Source organism: Lacerta agilis, chromosome 11 (assembly GCF_009819535.1).
Source record: "Lacerta agilis isolate rLacAgi1 chromosome 11, rLacAgi1.pri, whole genome shotgun sequence".
Lineage (NCBI taxonomy): Eukaryota > Metazoa > Chordata > Lepidosauria > Squamata > Lacertidae > Lacerta > Lacerta agilis.
In genome coordinates this window covers 312,148-334,642 of record NC_046322.1, presented here as the reverse complement: position 1 = coordinate 334,642, position 22,495 = coordinate 312,148, and the positions used below count along the sequence as shown (strand labels likewise).

Here is a 22,495-nt window from a genome sequence, read left to right as displayed (position 1 = left end):
CCTGAATGCCAGTTCCCAGAGGCCTTTGCCACAGGAGATTTTTGCCCTGCTTCTGGGCTTTTGCAGGCATCAGAGTGACCACAGTGGGAAGCAGGAGGCCGAGTTAGATGGTCCCAAGTAGGTCTGAATCGTCTTGGCTCATCCCCATTCAGGTTTTCTGCTTCTGGAGCGTCTCTCTCTGCAGGGCCTATGAGCTGCCCCCTGGCAGTTTCCACTTCTGTGGGGCAAAGGTGTCGTTCTGCCACTGGCCAGCTGGGGGCACTACTTGCCCGCCAAGTGAAATTCAGGTCAGGTGAGCTCCCAGTCAGCAGGACGAGCTGAGAGGTGGCCTTGGGCCTGCCTCCCTGAGGAGCCACAGCACCCAAGGGTGCAGGCATGAGATCAGAAGCACAAAGCCAGGCATCGGCCCCACCTGTGGGCAGACTTTTTGCAAACATTGTGGAACAAATCAAGCTGGGGTGGCCAAAGTGGGTGGGTCCTTTTGCCCTTCTAGAGCTGTCACTCTCTTCTGGGGAGGGTGCCAGTCTGGGTCTGTGCTGTGGGAATGCCCAGGGGACCCTTTTCTGCTTCGCCACAAGTTCAGACACTCCCGAACTGGATGTGCTGTCATTTATTCTGTCAGCCACAGTTGCCCCCAGACCCCTGCCTGGAGACCCGTTTGGGGGGCGACTTCTCCATCCTGAGCAGCAAGTCATTCAGCTGCTGGTTTTTTTTTGTTTTTTTTTATTAAGAATTTATTAGCATTTTCATAACAAAACATAAACCCACACCCACACCTACATATATAAATCAAATACAAACACAAATACAATTCTTCTTGTTTACACACTTAAGAAAATATTCTAGTTCCAAATCTTGACAATTGACTTCCCCCACCCTCTCTCCTTCAGTTTTATATCCATATTCTACTTTAATAACATCATTTCTCTAAAAAATTTATTCAATTAATAAAATTCAAACCTTAAACAACAATCTTAATAACAATTCTTTGGATCTTAACAAATTATTCTTATATTAAATCTAAACTATTCTTCTTCCCTTAAACTGCTGCTAATATCAAAAAATTTCAAAATATCCCTTTTCTTATTAAAAATTAAAATAAAGCTTAATGTCTTAACCCTCCGATTTCAGATTACCATAACAGAGCATTTATATTTTATACTTGATAGAGTTCACCCTATCCCCCCTCTGTCCAATGTCCTTCTCCATCTTTCACCGGAACCGCTCCTCAAATTGTCCTCTTTTCTTATACGTCCACAGAACCAGTCCCAAAACCAGACACCGTCCCCAACAGTCCTTGCATCGAGCATCAGGATACACTGTTCATCTTCTCTCGGCTTCTCCCATTCAATGCTGCATTCTTCTATTTGTAAATATCTTAATTTCTTGACCATCGCTCCCGAGCTCACACCTCGGGGGCTGGATATAACATATCTCGCCGTCCTCGGGCTGCCACCACCGAGGCACGCTTCTTTTTCCGGGGATCGCCATGCCACAGCCGCTGTTGTCCTGTGGTTGCCAGAGTAAGTCCCGCTCCCTGTCCTGCTCACAGGTGTGTTGCCACCTGGCTGTGTACACACACACACAAATCTTTCCTCACAGCAAAGAAAGGTCAGCCAGGCAAAGGACCCCTTTGGACGGAGGGAGGGGGGGCAGGAGAGGCTGCTTCAGGCCAGCTTCCTGACCAGAAGGTGAGGCCACCATCCTTCATGTGCGTCTAACCTGGGGTGAGGAGACCTGCCTTGCCTGCAGTGGCATAGTGGGGCACAGGGAGGGTTGCCCTGGGTGCAAAATGTGTTAGGTAGGGGCACAAAATTTCAATGCCTGGTGCTGCCTCAACACAGCTACGTAATTCCGCCACTGGGCTCTGTTGAAAATGGCTTCTCCAGGAAGAGACCTCTATAGACAATGGAAATACTTTTCTTACCTCTACGGCTATGATCTAGCAGTTGAATGCGCATGTGCACTCTGCCCGTTTCCCTCCCTCCCACCCCGCTTTGCATGGCCCTGAGCGCTGGCAACCTACGCTACACCACTGCTTGCCCAGGGAGTCCTGCTCCCCCTCCCCCAGGCTCAACATGGTGTTAGAAGGTGGATGGGAGTGAAAGGAGCTCAGAATTTACACGGGGGGGGGGGGCTCCCCACAGGGTCTTGGGCAGAGAAAGGTCTTTCCCAGTTGGGGGGGGGGAAGCATGCTTCATCCAAGGTGTGGGCTCAGATCATGAGCCTCTCTGGCTGATCTCCAAAACCTGGGCATTTATTTTCTTGGGTTTTATCCTAATACTTTGTACACCACCATGATAGATAGATAGATAGATAGATAGATAGATAGATAGATAGATAGATAGATAGATTATAAATACATAAATGAGGATTTTATTTTAAGGGCCTTAAAACCTTGCTTTTTTGTCATGGCCTTTGAGGGCTAAGATCTGTCAACTGGACATAGTTTATAAGCTAAGTGTCTTATTCTTTCCTTGAAAGGTGCTCTGGTCTGAGTACCCTGGATGGAAATGGATATTTCAGACATTCATTGATTTTATTGCTGGTTTTAATGGATTTCCGTTGTGTATGCTTGGAAAATGCTTTGAGAGGCAGTTTTGCCATAAAGGTGGTTGGGAAAGTCAAAGGAACAATAGCCACAAAACCCCACACTTTGCTTTGTTAATGGAAGTGGGACAGGAAGCCATTCTCTGATCATAAACAAAGTATTATTTTTCCAGTTACCGGTAGGTAGCCGTGTTGGTCTGCCGTAGTCGAAACAAAATAAAAAATAAAAACCCCTTGCTTTTTCCTGTAGACCAATTGCACACTTATCAGCCAATCCCCCATTCCCACCCCCCTTCTGAGTAATACCCCCTCCCCACCCTCTCACTATATATAAGGGTCTGGTGACTTCTGTTTCGGTGTATCTGAAGAAGTGTGCATGCACACGAAAGCTCATACCAATAACAAACTTAGTTGGTCTCTAAGATGCTACTGGAAGGAATTTTATTTTATTTTATTCCAATTTGTTCATTGCCCCAGACAGAGCAGGTGCTATAGTTCTAACTTACAAGCAAGTTAAAATATATATATAAATTTGATTTTAAAACTTAGCCGCCACTATGAATTAAACATTGTAACAATATTAAAAACATCTCCATTTCCAGCTATACTTAAAGAGTCACCCGGGCAGAATATTCCAAAGAACCAAAACAATTCAGCCTTGGAGTGCAGAAAGGAAAGCCAGGGAGTTGGGTCCAAATAACTTTTACTCAGAGGAGATGCACTGAAATGAATGGACCTCAGTTTACCATGTCTAGTAGTCCCAATGGGTCTGCTCTGCGTAGGACCAGCACAGGATACGGCCCAAGGTGCAGTCGGTGAAATAAACAGACTAGGTGGCCCCCAGAGTCGCTGCTTTTACCAGAAAATAGGGGGGGGTGCCTGATTCCAGGCACCTCTGAGCAAACAGGGGCCCATCGGTGGGGGTCCCAAATCTCTCCTCGATGGTGGAGCCACGAAATATGGGGTGTGTGTCGGAGTATAGGGGTGACTGGCTGAATCTGAGGGAGGGACCAGGGCGCAGACACAGCAGCGACGAATCCTGTAGAAAACACAGTTTTGAAACTTGCTCTAAAGAAGTTTTTCATGCAGGCCGATGGGCCCGTTTGCTCAGGTGCCCAGAATCCATGGGGGGGGGGGAGGCTAAGTGGGGCTCGGGCTCCTGCTCAGTCCCTTGAACATTTCTCCCGCTTTGGTCTCTGCCCCCCACCTGCGGATAGTTGCTCAGAGGCGGTGCGGCCCACAGACCGAGGAAGGTGCCCGCCTGCTGCTCTTGAAGCTAGAGACACCCCCTAAGCTGGTGGCAAGGAGTTCCGCAGGTCGACGCGTGGCACAAAGCGCTCTATCCTTTTGCTTCCCTTTGGCCGGGAGGGCTGGAGGGTCCGCGCTGTGCAGGGCAAGAATCGCGCCTTGGTACCTATTTCTTTAGCCCCGCCAACACCCACCCCCCATTCTGCTGGCGCGCGGAGCCGTCGGGGCCCCGGAGGGACAAGGCTCGCTCTCTTCCCCTCACCTCTCCTCACCCGCCGCCTAATTTTAGCTCGTGGTGCCCAGGCCTGGGCCCTGCTTGGCACGGAGCGGTGCCTCCGGAGGGAGCGGGCGCGCGGTGGGCCGGGCGGGGTCTCGTCGGGGGTCCGGGAAGGGAGCAGCCCGGCGAGGAGAATGCCCCGCTTGTTCCCACCGGGCGGCCGACGCGCCAAACGGGCGCCAGGTGGCGCTGCGGAACCGATGAGCCCGGGTCCGCTTTGCTGCGCCTTGCAAAGGGGACGAATGCAAACCGGACGGGGTGAGCCCGGCCGTAGAGCCCCCTTTCCTGCCTTTATTAATAATCATTCCCCTTCGCTTCCAACGCAGGGTTGCCCCGGAGCACTACTCAAAGCTGCGTGGGTCAGAGTCGGGCCATCGGCCTGTCTAGCTGTCTTCTCTGGCGACCCCTCGTAGCCAAGTAGGATGGTCTTCCATGAACACGGTCTTTGTTCAAAACAAAATCGAAAATTCTTTCTAGTAGCACCTTAGAGACCAACTGAGTTTGTTCCTGGTATGAGCTTTCGTGTGCATGCACACTTCTTCAGATACACTGAAACAGAAGTCACCAGATCCTTAAATATAGTGAGGGAGTGCGGAGGGGTATTGCTCAGAAGGGTGGTGGGAATGGATGAACGGTCTTTGTTGTTGTTCAGTCGTGTCCGACTGTTCGTGACCCCCTGGACCAGAGCACGCCAGGCACGCCTATCCTCCACTGCCTCCCGCAGTTTGGCCAAACTCATGCCAGTCGCTTCGAGAACACTGTCCAACCATCTTGTCCTCTGTCGTCCCCTTCTCCTTGTGCCCTCCATCTTTCCCAACATCAGGGTCTTTTCCAGGGAGTCTTCTCTTCTCATGAGGTGGCCAAAGTACTGGAGCCTCAACTTCAGGATCTGTCCTTCCAGTGAACTCAGTCTTAGCAATCTATAAAACACTGTTAACAAAGGAACAACTAAAACATAAACTAAACATCACAATTAAAGCAAAAGACACATTATATGATTAACAAATCAATACAGCATTTATAATCTATCTTCTTTGGCGATCACTCGTAGCTGAGTAAGATTGTCTTCCATGAACACGGTCTTAATAGTGTATCCGTAAGTGACTGTGGAGGCCAATTCTGGGCCCACATGTCCTTCCACAGTGGGGACATTGGTTTCCAGGCAGGAGTTGATCTTGGTGAGGGTTTGCCAAGCGTGCCTTCCTCTTAGCATGTTTCTCCCTTGCATCCCGAGTTTGAGTGTCTTCACAGCCCATGACATCTTTGGTAAAGGCTGTTCTCCAATTGGAGCACTCGCAGGCCAGTGTTCCCCAATTATCAGTGTTTATACTACATTTTTAAGGATTTGCCTTGAGAGAATCTTTAAACTTCTTTTGCTGACCACCAGCATTACGCTTCCCATTTTTAAGTTCGGAATAGAGTAGTTGTTTTGGAAGACGATAGCGAGGCATCCGCACAACATGACCAGTCCAACGAAGTTGATGTTGAAGAATCATTGCTTCGACACGGGTGATCTTTGCTTCTTCCAGTACGCTGGCATTAGTTTGCCTGTCTTCCCAAGTGATGTGTAAAAATTTTCAGAGACACCATTGATGGAATCTTTCAAGTAGTTGAAGATGGCGTTTATAAGGATCTGGTAAAGTTGGTAGTACAAGCATTTTGGTTTCCCTGCAAATGTCCCAGTCCTCAAACACTCTGGGCTTCAATTGGGAGAAAGCCGCACTCGCAGAGCTCAGGCAATGCTGAATTTCAGCATCAATGTCAGCCCTTGTGGAAAGAGAACTGCGCAGGTTGGAAAGGTGATTGACACTTTCCAACGTTACACCAATGAGTTGGATTTGTGGTGCTGCAGAAGGGCTGTTCTGTGCTTGTTGGTGCAGCACTTTGGTTTTTTGGATGTTGAGTGAAAGGCCAAGGTTTTCGTAAGCTTTTGCGAAGGTATTTAGGATGGTTTGGAGGTCATCCTCTGAGCATGCGCACACTATGTTGTCATCAGCATACTGAAGCTCTACGACGGAAGTTATGGTAACCTTACTCTTTGCTTGCAGCCTGCTCAGATTAAAGAGCTTTCCATCTGTTCGATATATGATTTCTACTCCGGTGGAGAGTTTCCCTTCGACAAAGTGTAGGATCATGGCAATGAAAATAACAGATAGAGTTGAGACGATAACACAATCTGTTTTACGCCTGATCGCAATGTGAATGGTTCACTTTGAGAGCCATCATTATCTGTGATTATTGCTGTCATATTATCATGAAGGAGCAAAAGGATGTTCACATATTTATCTGGGCAGCCAATTTTCAGAAGGACAGTCCACAGGGCATTAAGATTTTAAGTGTCAAAGGCCTTAGTCAGTATTCAGTTCAAGGGTTGGTTTTGCTCTATGCATTTCTCTTGAAGCTGTCAAGCAGTGAAAATCATGTCCACTGTTCCCCTAGAAGGTCAAAACCCTTTTTGGGATTCAGGGAGGGTCACCTCGGATAAAGTTAGGAGACGGTAGATGCACTGTCTGTGCTTCTGAAGGAGACCGTGAGCTTTGCCATGAAGCAACCCTCTGCCATGAACCAATCCTTCCACCAATGCTTTTCTAAACATGCTTAGAAAATGACAAGATTGTACAATAATAATTGCACCGTACACTTCTAAATTTAAACCTGCATATTGTAGCATTTCACACACATGTTGTTGCCTCATTCCAGCCGTGTTCAAGGCCGACTGCCTTTTTCACAATCTGACAAACAATTGCAGAGTTTCAGGTCACCTTCTCCTTTTAATTCTGCCTTCTCTAAGCCCATGAGGATAATTTTAGCCTGCTGAGGATGCCTCAAGATTTGTTCTCGCAAGCCCAGGTTGAAGGCCTTTCTCTCTCTCTTTCCTTCCAGCAGAAATCCTGACCTAGGAGACATTTTGCTGCTGCCATCAGTAAGCGATCGATGCATAACCTTTTAGAAGTAAAAATAGGCCCTCGTGGGCTGCTCTGGTTTTCTCTGGCTTCTCCCAGGCACTGAGCAAAGGAAAGCCACAGCTCACTTCCAGGGCGGCTGTGTGGTTCTCCCTTGGGAAGAAGCTGGGGGGGGGGTTACAGGGGCTCCCCAGGACCTCCCACTGCCTGCATATCTGGGTGGGGGGATCATAGGAAATTGCCTTTATACAAAGGCAGACCATTGGTCAATTGAACTGAGTATCCTTTATACTGAGTGGCAGAGACTCTCCAGGATTTTAGACTGGGGGTCCACAGCCCTACCTTGGCTCAGTATACCTGAAGGAGCGTCTCCACCCCCATCATTCTGCCTGGACCCTGAGGTCCACCTCCGAGGGCCTTCTGGCAGTTCCCTCACTGCAAGAAGAACCAGGCACCTTCTCGGTAGTGGCGTCCGCCCTGTAGAACGCCCTCCCATCAGATGTCAAGGAAATAAACAACTATCTGACTTTTAGAAGACATTTGAAGGCAGCCCTGTTTAGGGAAGATTTTAATATTTGATGAATTATTGTATTTTAATATTTTGTTGGAAGCTGCCCAGAGTGTCTGGGGAAACCCAGCCAGATGGGTGGAGTATAAATAATAATAATAATAATAATAATAATAATAATAATAATAATAATAATAATTACTGCTACTACCTGGATGTGGTGGATTATGGGGTCTCTCCCTCTCTCTCTCTCTCTCTCTCTCCGTGGACATGAAGCTTGGAAGCTGTCTACATTTTCAACAGATGGAAAAAGTTGGTTCCACACCCAAGGGGATGGCGTGCACAGCCATTCCCCCCCCCCGGACCCACACAGATGTGCAATCCTAGAATGGTAGAGTTGGAAGGGACCCCCGAGGAACATCTAGTCCAACCCTATGCAATGCAGGAATAGTGCCATTGTGTTTTCTGGCCAAAGCCTTCTTGGCCTCTCCTTTCTGGGGCAGCCAAGGCACCATCTCTGCAAATTGCGGGGGGGGGGGGGGGGTACAGTAGAGCTACAAAATACAAGAGGGGTTAGTGACACACAGACTTAAAGGGGCCACAGCAGCAGAGTCACCCCAGCCCTGAAGAGCGCTGGAAGGAGTGGGGTGGAGCCAGAGCCAGGCAAGCAAGAGATTCCCCCCCCCGCCCCCGCTCAGCTGCCCACAGTCCAAGGCCAGGCCCTGACAGCCACCGAGATGTCTGGGAGCAGCTGAGGCTACCAAGGGAGAACTCCGCCCCCACCCCGTCCAGTCTCCTTTGGGGACGTGCGTCATCCCTGGTGGGCTGTTAGGAGTTTCCTAATGAAAGGCAAACAGCCCCCCCCCCCAGCACACACACACACACACACCCTTTGCCAAGCCCCATTGGTCATTGACTCCTCCAGCCAAAGTCAACAAATAGCAGAGCCCTGAGCGCATGGTGGGGGCAGGGAGAGGCCTGAAGGAGCTGCCTGTGCAGGGAAAAGTGGGGGGGGGCAAAGGGCCCCCAGAGGTCAGCCCAAGGGGAGACCCCATGGCCTGGGGGCCTTGGAGGGCTGCCCTCTCCATTTGCACCCCGGGGAGAGCACTGTGCACAACCCTCATGATGCATCCAAAATTATGGAATTACATCTTCAGGAGAAGAACAGGCTCAGGAGTAAAGCCTTCAGAAACCTGGAGTCCCTGAAGGGGTTGGGTGGTGCCTTGTACACCTCTTCCTTCAGCCAACTCCTGCAGCCGAGCTGGTGCCAAGACGGTGCTTTCCCATGGAGGCTCAGAAGAGGGAGGGCTGGTCATCTGGGCAGCCCAGGACCTCTAAACACAAGCTTGCACCCTGGGGTGGTCAGTTGGGTGCTGCAAACGCAACCAACACAATGCAGGAGGCAGCAGCAGGTACAAGTTCCTGGTCTCTGCAGCCATGGCGGCCGTTGTGATTCTCCAGCCCCCAGAGGCACGCTCCATTGTCTCTCGAGACAGATGGATGCCAGCAACAGAGTGGGAAGGGATCCCCAAGGGTCACCCAGTCCAACCCCTTGCAATTCAGGAACCACAACAGAAGAATCAAAAATCTCCAATGAAGGAGTCCTTTCCCTTTCGAGTGAGTCCCCTGCCCCACAGACGCACACCCCAAGTGCTGTGTGTGCGTGTTTAAGGTTCCTTAAATCGAAGCTGGAAAGGGCACAAAGGGTGCTGGGAGGTGGGTGCCTTGAAACAGTGGCGTGAGAGCAGTGCCAAGGAATGGCTGCTTCTCCACGCTCACCAGCTGGACTCTTGGGATCCCAAAGCCACACATGGACCCCCCCCCCCTTTTGGCTCAGGTGGTCCTGCAGATTGAGCCAGAGACACGGCAACCCATGATGGGGGGCTGGCGGGGAGCTTGTTTGTTTATGCACAGTGCCCAGGACGGGGTCTGGTGTTTTATGAGGATTGAATTGGGAGAACAATGTCAGAGGTGGAGGAAGAGTGAACTTCTTGTGGCTTCTGTCTGTCCTAGTAGATGAGAGACTTCCCTCCTTCCCAGAGAGGGCCTTCCAGGTGCGAGGCTTCAGAGCCCTGGGCTGACATGGCCTGCTTTGCAGTGGCCTCCTGGCGCAGGCAGGCAAGTCTCTGCCAGGGCCACTTCCTCCCAGGGAGAACCTGCAGGCCCAGACTTGGACTTCTCCTCCCTCCATCCCACTTCCGTGGCGCATGCGGGACTAGAGAGGGAGCAACATCAGAGGCAAAGGCTGAGCCAGGGGCCCTTGGAAACCTCCTTGTGCCAGGCCAGCTGCCGTCTCCTCCTCCTGGCCTGCCTGCAGAGGGAGAGCGGCTGGTTCAGGCCCTACACGGGGCCTGGCCTGGCTATTCTTAGTCCCACAGGCCTGGGGGGTCCAGAGTGAAGCAGCAGCAGCAGCAACAACAACAACAGGCTTCCCCACCAGGCACACAATCGACTGCCAAACAGCTGTCCATGCCACCCCCAGGCTGCAAGTGGGGCTGTCTGGCCTCTCCACCATACCGGGCACAATTGGGGGGGGTGGAGTTTCCAGAGCACTCTTTCTAGGCTCCATTAAAACAACAACAAAAACCCAACCATCCTTTTTCACGACATGCACACATGCAATCAATCAACAGGAAATGGGGCGCAAAGAGCCAGAGGCAGCTTCCCCATACTTCTCCTGTTAATTGGGGGGGAGGGGGGGTCTTTCCAGCGAGAACCACGTGGGAGCCCCCATTTCAGCCTCTAAATGTGGCGGCTGACATTCTGCTGCAAGGGCGGAAGCTTCTGTCACTCTCCTGCCATCTGAAATATTTGCATAAATAGTTTTTATTGTTTTACACCATAATGTCAATGTTTGCTGTGCCTTAACCAGGAGAACATCACCTTGCCGACAAAGGTCCGTATAGTTAAAGCTATGGTTTTCCCAGTAGTAATGTACGGAAGTGAGAGCTGGACCATCAAGAAGGCTGATCGCCGAAGAATTGATGCTTTTGAATTATGGTGTTGGAGGAGACTCATGAGAGTCCCGTGGACTGCAAGAAGATCAAACCTATCCATTCTCAAAAAAATCAGCCCTGAGTGCTCACTAGAAGGACAGATCCTGAAGCTGAGGCTCCAAGACTTTGGCCACCTCATGAGAAGAGAAGACTCCCTAGAAAAGACCCTGATGTTGGGAAAGATGGAGGGCACAAGGAGAAGGGGACGACAGAGGATGAGATGGTTGGACAGTGTTCTCGAAGCGACTGGCATGAGTTTGGCCAAACTGCGGGAGGCAGTGAAAGATAGGCGTGCCTGGCGTGCTCTGGTCCATGGGGGTCACGAAGAGTCGGACACGACTGAATGACTGAACAACAACAACAACAACAACAACCAGGAGAATTGCAGCCTGGGGCTGAGAGTGGGGGCTTTTAAAGTGGGGCACCTTAACCTCTGGCAATGCCTGTCTGGCACGGTGGGGCTGTCACCCTCCAATTAGCTTGCTCTGCTTTTAAAAAGGCTCTTAAAGGTAAAGGTAAAGGGACCCCTGACCATTTGGTCCAGTCGCCCACAGCGCCACCCATGTCCCTAAAAGGCTCTTAATACTGTTTTATTCTGATGGACATTTCTTATGCTGGAGCCCTGAGTGCATTTTTATTTATTTTTGCTCAGCTGTTGATTGTGGTGATATTTTTTATTGATTTTATGGAAAAAATACAAAAGGGTGTCTGTCAATAAAGAGACTATAAATGTAACAATTATAACAAATGCAGGAATTCTGCCCCCTTTCCCCTATTTCTTCACTATTTCTAACAGATTTTCTCAGTAGTATAATATATAATACATAATACATAAACATTGCTCTCTATTTCAGGCATTAGTGAATACAAACTAGGTGAATTTTTTTTAGGGGAAACATTAATAACAGGACATAGAGCAGTAGATGGTGGTGTTTTATGCTGCTGTTTTCACTTGGTGCTTTTTAAATCAGGTCTGGCACCTTTTCTGTTGTGATTTGTATTTCTGTTTGTAAGTTGCCTTGAGTTTGATTCTGTCATAGAGAGGGTGGGCTGTGGGTGTCCTAATTAAAATAGAATAATAAGCATAACACAAATTGTGAACTGCTTTGTGTGATTCAAAGTAAAAAAAATATTGTGGTGGTGGGCAGGGCTGGGAATGCCCCCCTCCTGCCTGGACTGGAAGCGCTTGGGGGGAAGATGTGATCCAGAAGCAAGTGTCTCAGCCATGGGGGGGGGGGGGCTCTAGGTTATGCCTGGCCTGACCAGCACTCAGCTAGTAAACTGAGGAGAGCATCTTCTCCTCATGCAGAAGGTCTGGGGCAGAAACATACTGGCCTGAAGCTCTGGAATGGTGGAATGTTGGAAAGTGTCAATCACTTCTCCTACCTGGGCAGTTATCTGTCCCCAAGGGCCAACATTGATGCCAAAATCCACCATCGCCGGAGCTTGGCGAGTGTAGCTTTCTCCCAATGAAGCACAGAGTATTTGAGGACCGCAACATTCACAGGGAAACAAAAATGCTCGTTTACAAAGTTATTGTAAAGGTAAAAGGCCAAGGACCCCTGGACGGTTCAGTCCAATCAAAGGCGATTATGGGGTTGCGCCACTCATCTTGCTTTCAGGCCGAGGAAGCCGGTGTTTGTCCACAGACAGATTTTCGGGTCATGTGACCAGCATGACTAAACTGCTACTGGCACACGGATGACCGTGAAGGAAGCCAGAGAGCACAGAAATGCCATTTACCTTCCCGCCACAGTGGTACCTATTTATCTACTTGCACTGGCATGCTTTTGAACTGCTAGGATGACAGGAGCTGGGACAGAGCAACGGGACTGGAAGGGACCACCATCACAGGGATTCAAACCGCCGACCTTGCGATCAGCAAGCCCAAGAAGCTCAATGGTTTAGACCACAGAGCCACCTGTGTCCTACTGGTAGTTATTGTACTAACGACCTTACTGTAAGCTTGTGAAACATGGACCAATTATAAACGCCATCTCCAACTCCTTGAAAGATTCCATCAATGGTGTCTCTGAAAAAATTTACACATCCCTTGGGAAGACAGGCGAACACCTTCGTTGGACTCGTCATGTTGTGTGGATGCCTGATGATCGTCTTCCAAAGCAACTACTCATTCCAAACTTTAAAATGGAAAGCATAATGCTGGTGGTCAACAAAAGAGGTTTAAAGACTCTCCCAAGACAAATCTTTTAAAAATGTAGTATAAATACCGAAAATTGGGAAACACCGGCCTTACGAGTGCTCCAATTGGAGAACAGCCTTTACCATGGACCTTTTTTCATCATGGACTTTGAAGATGCTCAAACTCAGGATGCAAGGGCAGTGGCGGAGGAAGCCTCTGCGCCACCTGGGGCGGCGGCACGGAGGCACCCCCCTGGGGGCGGGGCACCACGGCGCATCGAATGCACTGTGCATGCCCGGAATTCCGGGCATGAGTAGTGGATCCGAGCCGGCGAGCGAGCGGGCAGCAGGGGAGGGGCCAAGGAGTGTCACCTCCCCTCCCCTGGAACCCTGGGCGGAGCACCCCCTACTCCCCGCCCTTCCTACGCCACTGTGCAAGGGAGAAACGTTTGGCAACCCCTCACCGTGATCAACTTCTGCCCGGAAACCTATGTCCCCACTGTGGAAGGACGTGTGGGTCCAGAATTGGCTTACACAGTCACTTACGGACTCACCGTTAAGACCGTGTTCGTGTAAGACAATCTTCCTCGGTTATGAGTGATCGCCAAAGAAGACCAAACGAAACACCAGGATATTGGAGGCTCCACATGAGAGGGGCAGAATTTTGGGCACTCTGAGAAGAGCCAGAGGAGGGAGAAGGAACTCCATAATGAATAACAGGAGCAGCGGAGGAGGGGAGGGCGCTGGAGGAGAGCTGGGCAAGCGCCTCAGGATCAGCCCCTCGCTTCTGAGCACGTGCAGAGTGGTTGACCTACAGCTGCAGCCAAGGGCAGCCTTCGCGGGCCAAGGAGCTTGGCGGCGGCACGCAACCCTCGGGCACAAACAGCTTGGCAAACTCCCCGCGCCCGCCGCCTCTTCGTCGTCTTCGCCACAGCTGCTCGACAGATGCGCCCCGCGCAGCCCGCCAGCCCCTTTCCGGAGAGGCTGGGGGGAGGCAGGCGGGGCCTTCCCGCTCTATCCCGGGGGGGCGGGCTGGGGAGGGGCATGGAAAGGAGCCGCCTCTCCGGCCCAGCGCAGCGCCAGATGTGCTGCTGGCCCGGGGCACGCTCGACTCCACCGTACCCGCCGTCAAGGAGGCGCACGACCAACGTCCCCCGGACTCCCTGGTGTGGCTTTGCAGACCTGAAGGCGTCTCTTAGGCCCCCACGATCCTCTGCAGGGCCGGATTAAGGTTTGATGAGGCCCTAAGCTCCTGAAGGTAATGGGGCCCATTATATGTTCAGCTGTCCTTTGTCAACAACAAATTGTCGCTGTGAATATGTGCTAGATGGTAATTTATGGACCTAATAGGAGCCTATACAACACAAAACACTCTGCCTGTATGTAGGTTTTATTTTGTTTTTATCTTATATTTTGGAAATGTAAATCCTGGTGTTTTTCTTTACATTTTTTGGTGGGACCCCAAGAGAGTGGGACCCTAAACTGTAGCTTGTGTTGCTTATGCGTAAATCCGGCACTGATCCCCTGCCCTGGCCCCGACGGCAGGGGCGGGCTCCGAGGCAGGCGATGCCTCGAGGGAGCGGGCGAGCCTCCTGCGTCTCTTCCAGGCCCGCTTTGGCCCCCGCAAGGCGCAGCCTCTTCGGCCCGGCTCCCCACTGGACACCCTTCGGGGCAGAGACCGGCCGTCGCGAAGCCTCGCGCGGGCGAGAGGCGGCTTGGCAGGGGCGGGGCCAGAGGCCCTCGGCGTGCGCCAATGGGAGCCTTGCCTGCCGGCGCCCGCCTGGCCAATGGGCGCGCTGCGTCGCCGTCGCCATGGTAGCGGCCAGCTGGGGACCCCCCCCCCGTCCGTGTTTGGCGTCTCCGCGGCGCCGGTCGGAGGGATGGAGTCGGAGTGCGGGTGAGGAATGGAAGAAAGAGGCGGAGGCGCAGAGGGAGGGGCCGCCGCGCAGGTCACGGGGCGGGGGAGGAGGCGAGGGTACGCGGAACACGTGTCTTTCTGCACGTGTGAAAGGGGGGCCGTGGTCTCTTGAGCCGCATGCCGGTGGGTGGGGAAAGTCAAAAGTGGGCGCCACCCAGGATAGCAAGAGCAACCCTCACGCCTCACAGCAAACTGTAGCCAGGCAAAAGCCTTCCATAAGGGCACAGAGCATAGGTGGCGTGGCCTGCTGGGAATGTTAAGGGCCAGGCAGAGGGCCAGGGAAGCCCACATTTGGCTCCAGGCCTGCCTCAAACTGTTTGGGAGTCCGTTATTTCAAGGACTGCCCACACCGCAGGAACGTGCCCATGTTGAGGTGGGATTTGGGAGCTTTTGCTTGGGTGCCCCCCTTTAAGATTCATTTGGCTGAGAGGCTGCAGAGACAGGCCTTCTTAGTGGTGGCTCCTGTCCTGGGCACGGAATCCCCTTCCTAAAGCTCTGCAGTTGGAGCCATCCTATGTTGTGAACTGCCCTGAGATCTACAACTAAAGGGTGGTATACAGATTTAATAAATAAATATCAGCCCCATGTTTTCCCTGACTTTCAGGTAAAGATTTAACTCTATAAATTGCGGCAGGAATCCCCCCTCCCCCATGAAATTATGAGGCAAAGCGTGGTTTAATTTCATTTATTGCTGTGTGACTTTGGCTTGGTGTTCTGTGTTATGCAGGGGCAAAACTAGGCTTTATTTTACCCGGGTCAAAGACCCAGTTTGGCATACATACCTCATGAATATTTGCATACATTGGGGTCAGCAAACTTTTTTAGCAGGGGGCTGGTCCATTGTCCCCCAGACCTTGTGGGGGGCCGGACTATATTTTGAAAAAAAAATATGAACAAATTCCTATGCCCCACAAATAACCCAGAAGATGAATTTTAAATAAAAGGACACATTCTACTCATGTAAAAACACGCTGATTCCTGGACCGTCCGCGGGCCAGATTGTGAAGGCGATTGGGCCGCATCCTGCCCCCGGGCCTTAGTGTGGGGACCCCTGGCGTACATGCACACCCAGCCTGGGAGCCTCAATTCTGCCCTTCTGGAGGCTTCACTGGGGCAACGAAACCTGGCTAGCCCCCCCCCCCCAGCTATGGCACTGCCAGGCTTCCCACCTGGCTATCTTTTTGATGAAGAGCAAGATGCAAATTTTAAAAATAAACAGTTTCCCATTTTCTTTCTTGGAGTGAAGGGTCTGTGCCATTGTCTGCAGCCAGAGTCACCTTTCTGCCTGGAGCACAGCAGAGTCTGACAGCCTTTTCCCCTTCTTGAATCTGTGCAGGTCCCTGGCTCCCACCCTTCAAGTCGCACCTGCACCCAACGATGGAGAGGCGGCGCTTCCTGGCCCTGAAGCCCCCTGCTGCATGGCGGAGCCCCCCCTCTGCCCGGGAGAGGAGGGGCAGGAGGGCGTGGTGGTGTATGGCCCCAAGGAGATGCTGCCTGAAGATTCCCCGGTGATGGTCCAGACCCCAGCCTACTCGGTGGAGCTGCCTCCCTGCCACGGGGTCCCGGGGCCCACTCTTGGGGAGCTGCCAGCCACGGAACAGGAGGCGATCCCCGTTGTACCCCTGGAGCCCATGAGGGAGCTCCCCATTCGGGGAAAGTGCCTGATCTACAACTGGCAGGAGGAGGTAACGTTGCCTGGGCTCCTCACCCCTGGACTGGCAGGAGGGGGTGGCAAGGGGGGGTGTAACCAGGGAATGCCTGTTACCTTCTCCCCCTGCATTCCCCAAGTGAAGAGGCAGTCCTGCACCTGTGCCTGGGCATAGCTTTTGGATGAAACCCCTGCAGTTTGGGAATCACAACTAAGGAATCCTGGACAGGAGGCTACTCAACCTCTGTTTTAAAACGTCACGATTCCAAGGGAGTCCTTTCCACTGCCAAACAGCTCTTACGGTCAAAAAGTTCTTTCCAATAAATCTTTAATAATTTTTTAAAAAATTTTAAAAAAAGAAAGTTCTTCCCAATGTTTGGTTGGAAGTAGATGATCTATGGAGGCACACAGACCCAGCAGCAAATCCTCAGCTGCACCAGATTATTATTATTATTATTATTATTATTATTATTATTATTAATACCCCACCCATCTGAATGGGTTTCCCCAGCCACTCTGGGTGGCTCCCAATAGAATATTAAAAACACGATAAAGCATAAAACATAAAACATTTAGGCAACTTCCCTAAACAGGGCTGCCTTCAGATGTCTTCTAAAAGTTAGCTGGTTGTTTATTTGCTTGACATCTGATGGGAGAGCATTCCACAGGGCAGGTGCCACTACCGAGAAGGCCCTCTGCCTGGTTCCCTGTAGCTTCACTTCTCACAGTGAGGGACCTGCCAGAAGGCCCTCGGAGGTGGACCCCGGTATCCGAGTTGGAGACGCTCCTTCGGGTCTACTGGACCGAGGCCATTTAGGGCTTTCAAGGTCAGCACCAACACTTTGAATTGTGCTCAGAAACGTACTGGGAGCCAATGTAGGTCTTTCAGGACTGGTGTTATGTGGTCTCGGCGGCCGCTTCCAGTCACCAGTCTAGCTGCCACATTCTGGATTAGTTGTTTCAGTGTATCTGAAGAAGTGTGCATGCACACGAAAGCTCATACCAGGAACAAACTCAGTTGGTCTCTAAGGTGCTACTAGAAAGAATTTTCGATTTTGTTTTAAATAAAAGGACACATTCACCACTCTAGATCAGACCTCCAGAGAGAGTGAAGAGAGAGACCCCTGCCCCCAGCACCCAATACTCCCTTCAACCTTCAGTTAACTGTCCCCCAAAACCTCGTGCCTCAATTCTCCTGCATGGGCTGGCTTGGTCGTGGTTGCCATTCTGGGCAACTGGACTATACTTTCCCTGACAAAATACATGGCTGCTTCAGCTTTCCCTCTGGCTGATTAACATTCTACAGCCTTTAAACTGTGTTGGGGGGAGTTGTTTTGGTTTGATTTTGTCCTACTTATTATGTGCTTTTATCCTGTATTCTAATCTTGTGAACCGCCCTGAGATCTTCGGAGGAAGGGCAGTATATACATTTAATAAATAAGATAGAAATATAAGGCCCTCTCCACTGTGGATTGGGGAAGGGATCTCTAGGGATTGGGCAAGGGCTGTGGGGTGGCCAGGCTAAATCTGCTGCCCCTCGCTGCCTAAAGGGAGGAGACCCCGGGGGGGGGATGAGGGAGCAGCTGGCAGCCCCCTGCCCTGCCCTGCCCTGCCCAAGGGGTTCTCTGGCCAACCTGCAGCCGCCCTCTCTGCCCTCTTCCAGAGAGCCACCAACGACCTGGACCGCGTGCCCTGTCCCGAGTGGGGCACAGAGGCCTCCTTCTACCGGCATGGCCACCGGGGGCTGCTTCACCAGCACTTTCTGGCTGGCCTGAGCAGCAGCACCACCATGAAGGACGCCTTCCGCAAGCCCTGGAGGACTGGGCTCCCCATAAGAGGTGAGGATCTGGGGATGGAGTGGACGGGGGGGGGGGGGAGCCGACAGCGGCCCTTCCAGACAGCCAAGGAAAAAAAGCTTTGCCACAAAAGTGCCAGTTCGGAAGGCCTGTTTATTGTTTGCTTTCCGGTTTCTCCTCGTTAAGGAGACAGACACTTTTCGTTCTCGGCTCCAGACCCGCCCAAAGCACACCCACTTCTGGCTCTGACCACTCAGTCCTCCTGCAGAAATGGCAACACAAGGTGGGTGGGTGGTCTCTGTGGGTCAAAGCCCCTTCCTCAAAACAGGGGCTCCTCCTTGGCCTGAACTCAGTCAGATACGGGCCTTAAATGCCTTCGAAGCATAAAATTGTAGAGTCAGAAGGGACCCTGAGGGTCCTCTAGTCCAACCCCCTGCAATGCAGGAATCTCGGCTGAAGTATCCATGACAGATGGCCACCCAAGCTCTGCTTAAAAGCGCCCAAGGAAGGAGAGTCCACCACCGTCCAGGGGAGACTGTTCCACTGTCAAACCGCTCCTGCCATCACAAATTCCTTCCTGATATTCACTGGGAATCTCCTTTCTGGGAACTTGAATCTGTTGCCTCAGCTCCTCTCCTCGGGAGCAGCAGGAAGCCAGCTTGCTCCCTCTTCTATGGGGCAGCCTTTCTGGGGGCCCTTCGAGGCTCTCCGGTGTGGGCTGCCTTTAAAAGCCAGAGTTCCATGGCAGTGACGACGTTTTACCTTTAGCTCTTCCTTTTCATTTGTTTTTGAGTCTTCTGTGTTTTGATTGCTTTTTAAGCCCATTTCATTCTGGTTTGCTGCCCTGAGCCCTTGCAGAGCTGGGGGGGGGGGGGAGGCAGTAGCTCCAGCTCCTCCCCCCAGTCTCTGGAGGAGGTCTGAGTGTGAGGGGCCACAACAGTGGAGACTCTTTCCATGGGGCTTCCTGAAGGAGGCAGAGCCTGCCTGGCTGCTCGGGGGGGGGGGGGCACTGGCCTCTTGGATGTCTCCAGCTGCCACTCAGGCAAAGCTCTTAGCAGCCTGAGCTCCCACCCACCCAGAAACTGCTTCCCCCACCCCAGTCTAAATCAGGCTTCTCATGAGTCACCCGCTCTGCTCCCACTGGCTCCAAGCAATCGCCATGGGTGCTGCAAAGGGCTGCTCCTTTCCTGGTGGGTGCCTTTCTCCCCAAGGCTGAGCTGGAGTCAGTGGCAAAGCCCCCCCAAAGGCCATCTGGGCGCCCCCTCCCCCCAACCTACCCGTCTTCTTGGAGTGATGATGTTGGGAGTTTCATGGCAGAAATGGGATCTTTGTGAGGCCTGGAGAGCTGTAACCTGAGCTTAACTGGATAGATCACCTGTGCATTCTCTCCCTGAGCTGTTTTGTCTCATATAAAGAGAAAAGAGTGCAGCCGTCCTTGACCTCTCACCCGGGGTCCCCCTTTCCGGGGGAGCTTCTTCCCACCGCCCCTCACAGCCACCCCGGCCCAAGCCCACTGGGCAGCCATTCTGTGCAACATTTCTGTAGCCTGCTGGGGATTTCACCACTGCTAGTGGATCAGGCCAGGGACCCATCTAGTTCAGCCCACCAGATGCCTGGGGGAAACCAGCAAGCAGGATTTGAACACGAGCCCTCTCCCCTCCCGTGGTTCCCAGCAACTGGCATTCAGAAGCATTGCTGCCAGAGCTGAGCCATCGTGTCTTCGAGCCACCAAGATCCCTCTTGTCCTCTGTGAATGTGTCTCGTCTCCTTTTAAAGCCATCCAAGTTGGTGGGCTCACTGCCTCATGTGGAAGGGAGTTCCATAGTTTAACGGTGCTGCATGAAGGAGGACTTCCTTTATCTGTACTGAATCTCCCCACATTTAGCTTCGTTGGACACCCAGGAGTTCTGGTGTTAGACCAAAATAGGAGCCCCAACAGACAGGGGGAAGAGCCCTCCCCTAGCTTGTAGCTTTAAGACGTCACTGCTGCCCAGGGAGGCCAAGGAGACTGGCATGTGTGTGGGGGGGCACGCAGAGGAGGACATTCTGCTCCCCAATCTCCCCACACACTGGAGGTCCTTCCTGCCCTCTGAGATCTGACCTCGTTCCTTGTCCTCCTCCCCACAGGGCAGCGTGAGGCCATGCTGGAGTGGCTCCTGTACCAGAAGCACAGGTGAGCAGCAGGCAGAAAGTCCAGCCCCCCCCCCCGCCCCACCAGGGCAGCAGGTGAGCCGTGGGTTGCCCCCTCCTCCACCAGCTGGGCCCACCCTCCTGCCTCTGGAATGGGCTTTCCAAGGCGAGGGAGGCTTCCTTCCTTCTGGCTCCACAAGAGCTTTTGGGTACTCAATTGTGCAGAGCTGCAGCTGCCCCCCAGGACTCTCCCCCCCGCTGTGGCCATCGCCCATTTCCCAAATGGCAGAGGCTCCACCAGAACAGGAACACTTGCTTCGGCGGCTTTCGAGAGTTCGCCAGGCATTGTGGGGCTCGAGGGGACAGTCCGTCCTTGGGATGAGAGGGTGGGCAGGTGCATATGCCCACGCTGCCCAGGGCGGACATGCTCCCGAGGGGCGTGTGGTGCGGAGGGTGCCCTCCCAGGCGTGGGATATCCGCTCGGGTGCCTGCCTGTGACTCCCACGCCTCCCCCAGCTGTCAAAACTAAGGAGGAAGGGGAGAATGCTGCTGGCAAAGCAGTGTAGCTTCCCCCTTCCCCCGACGGCTCGGGGTAGGCTTGGGAGTCGCGGGTGGGCGGCATGCCAAATGTCATCCGGGGCAGTCCACCCCCACCGCACCCCCCTTCCTCCGCCCCTGGCCCTCCCTTACCGGAAGCAGATTGCAAACAAGTGCGGACAATGGAGAGATGGAAGCAATGGGGCTCTCGGAGGAATGGACTGTTAAGCCGCCCACTTTGAGAGTGGCATGGAAAGGGCCTGGCGCCGAATGCCAGTTTGCCCCTTTCGAAGGAGGCGTTGCAGGGGGTTGGGCAAGAGGATCCTTCTGGTGCCTGCCAACCAGCGTGGCAGGTCAGGTGCCGTGAGGAGACCAGTGCGGGAGACTTTTCCTGAATTGAAGAAGGTGTTTGAAGAATGAAAGAAAAGCGCAGTTTGGTGATGAGGCTGTGAGAAGCGTCCCTTGCCTGCATTGCCCCTTTCCTGGTAACTCCAGCCAAGGGACGGAGAAGAAAGCAGGACAGGAATCTGTGCGCGGGGAATAACAAAAGGATATTGGAGACCCCTTTGCTCAGAGGCAGGCGGAGGGTCTCAGGGGTGCAGCATCCAGCCCCAGATCTCAATGCTGAACCTTGGTGGGGGGGTCCTCCCTTCCCCCATATCCCATAGGGCCAGAGAAGGGAGGAAGGTTGGGGGGGAGATGGATCTCTATGCTGAATTTTGCTGAGTCTCCTTTGGGGTTGACGCAGCACCCCAAGCTCAGATCTTCCTGGGAAATCTCTGAGGTCTCCTCTCCTCAGTGGGGCTCCCAGCGGCAGGGAACTGGACATTGCCCCCCCCCCATTCCAAGAAACTGGTTCCCAGCCCCCTCTGTCTTTGTCTGCAGCAAGGAGCTGCAGGACGACGACTCCCCTCCGTGTGGCCCCATGGATACCATCTCCACGACGCACGACCACTATCGCAAAGAGGGCTTCGTGTCAGTGGTCCCTGCCCCCACCAAGGTGAGAGAGAAGCGTGACATGGGTGGGGCAGGCAAGCGCCCCCTCAGGGTGCTCATTCTCCTCCTCTGGCATCCCCCCCCAACCTCAAAAAGGGGGAGCAGGAGGAGGAGGAGGAGGCTGCCATGTGACTCTTGCTCTCCCCCCCCCCCCGCCAGCCCCACGACTACCGCCTGGAGCAGCCGCAGACCTTCTGGTTGGAGCACTGCCGACAGGTGCCGGTGAGTGGCACCCCCTCCCCGACCCCCACCCCCACCCCAAATGCCCCACATTCTCCCACCGGTGCTCCTGACTTTGAAGAGGCTCTGGAGGGCACTGAAAAAGGAAGGGGAGCAGGAGCTGGGTTCTCCCTCCCCCCTTGCACCTGTTGCTTTCACTTGACAAGGCTGCCCCCCCCCCCCGGAAAAAAAACCAAAACAATGCTGGCTCCCTGACAGGCAGAGGGAGGGGGTGGCCCACGGTGCCTTCTCACTGTTTCTGCCCCCGCAGGGCGTCTCCAATATCCGGACTGGCGACACCCCCTTTAGGAAGTGTGCGACGTTCACGACCCCCACCACCGAATACCTCGACCAGCCACTCCCCTACGGCCCAGAGAACTACCCCAAGCTCTAACAAAATAAAGGAGGCCAGCAACTGGCAGATTGGGGGTGCTGCTTCTGTCTTTTCTTTCCTTGGAGCTCCCCGGCTAGTGGGGGGGGGGCGCAGGATTTGAGGAGCCCCTGGACAGGCAAAGTCTCTCTCTCTGTTTTGGATCTGGCAGCAGAGCCAGGCTCCCAGGGCCAGGAGAAGGAGAGCAGAGAGGGCTGCCCCCCCCAGGCCCTTGGAAGGCACCTTCCGACCTCCAG

The 22,495-nt window shown here is 53.0% G+C and overlaps 1 protein-coding gene across 1 annotated transcript; it reads left to right on the top strand.

The window, feature by feature from the left end:
- The first annotated feature begins 13,721 nt into the window (after positions 1-13,721).
- On the top strand, positions 13,722-22,296 carry SPAG8 (sperm associated antigen 8). Its single transcript, XM_033164195.1, has 7 exons — positions 13,722-13,882; positions 15,879-16,227; positions 17,854-18,028; positions 20,114-20,159; positions 21,539-21,653; positions 21,809-21,871; positions 22,140-22,296. The coding sequence occupies exons 2-7, from the start codon at positions 15,961-15,963 to the stop codon at positions 22,260-22,262; spliced, it is 789 nt and encodes a 262-aa protein (XP_033020086.1). The 5' UTR covers positions 13,722-13,882; positions 15,879-15,960; the 3' UTR covers positions 22,263-22,296.
- The last annotated feature ends 199 nt before the right edge of the window (positions 22,297-22,495 follow it).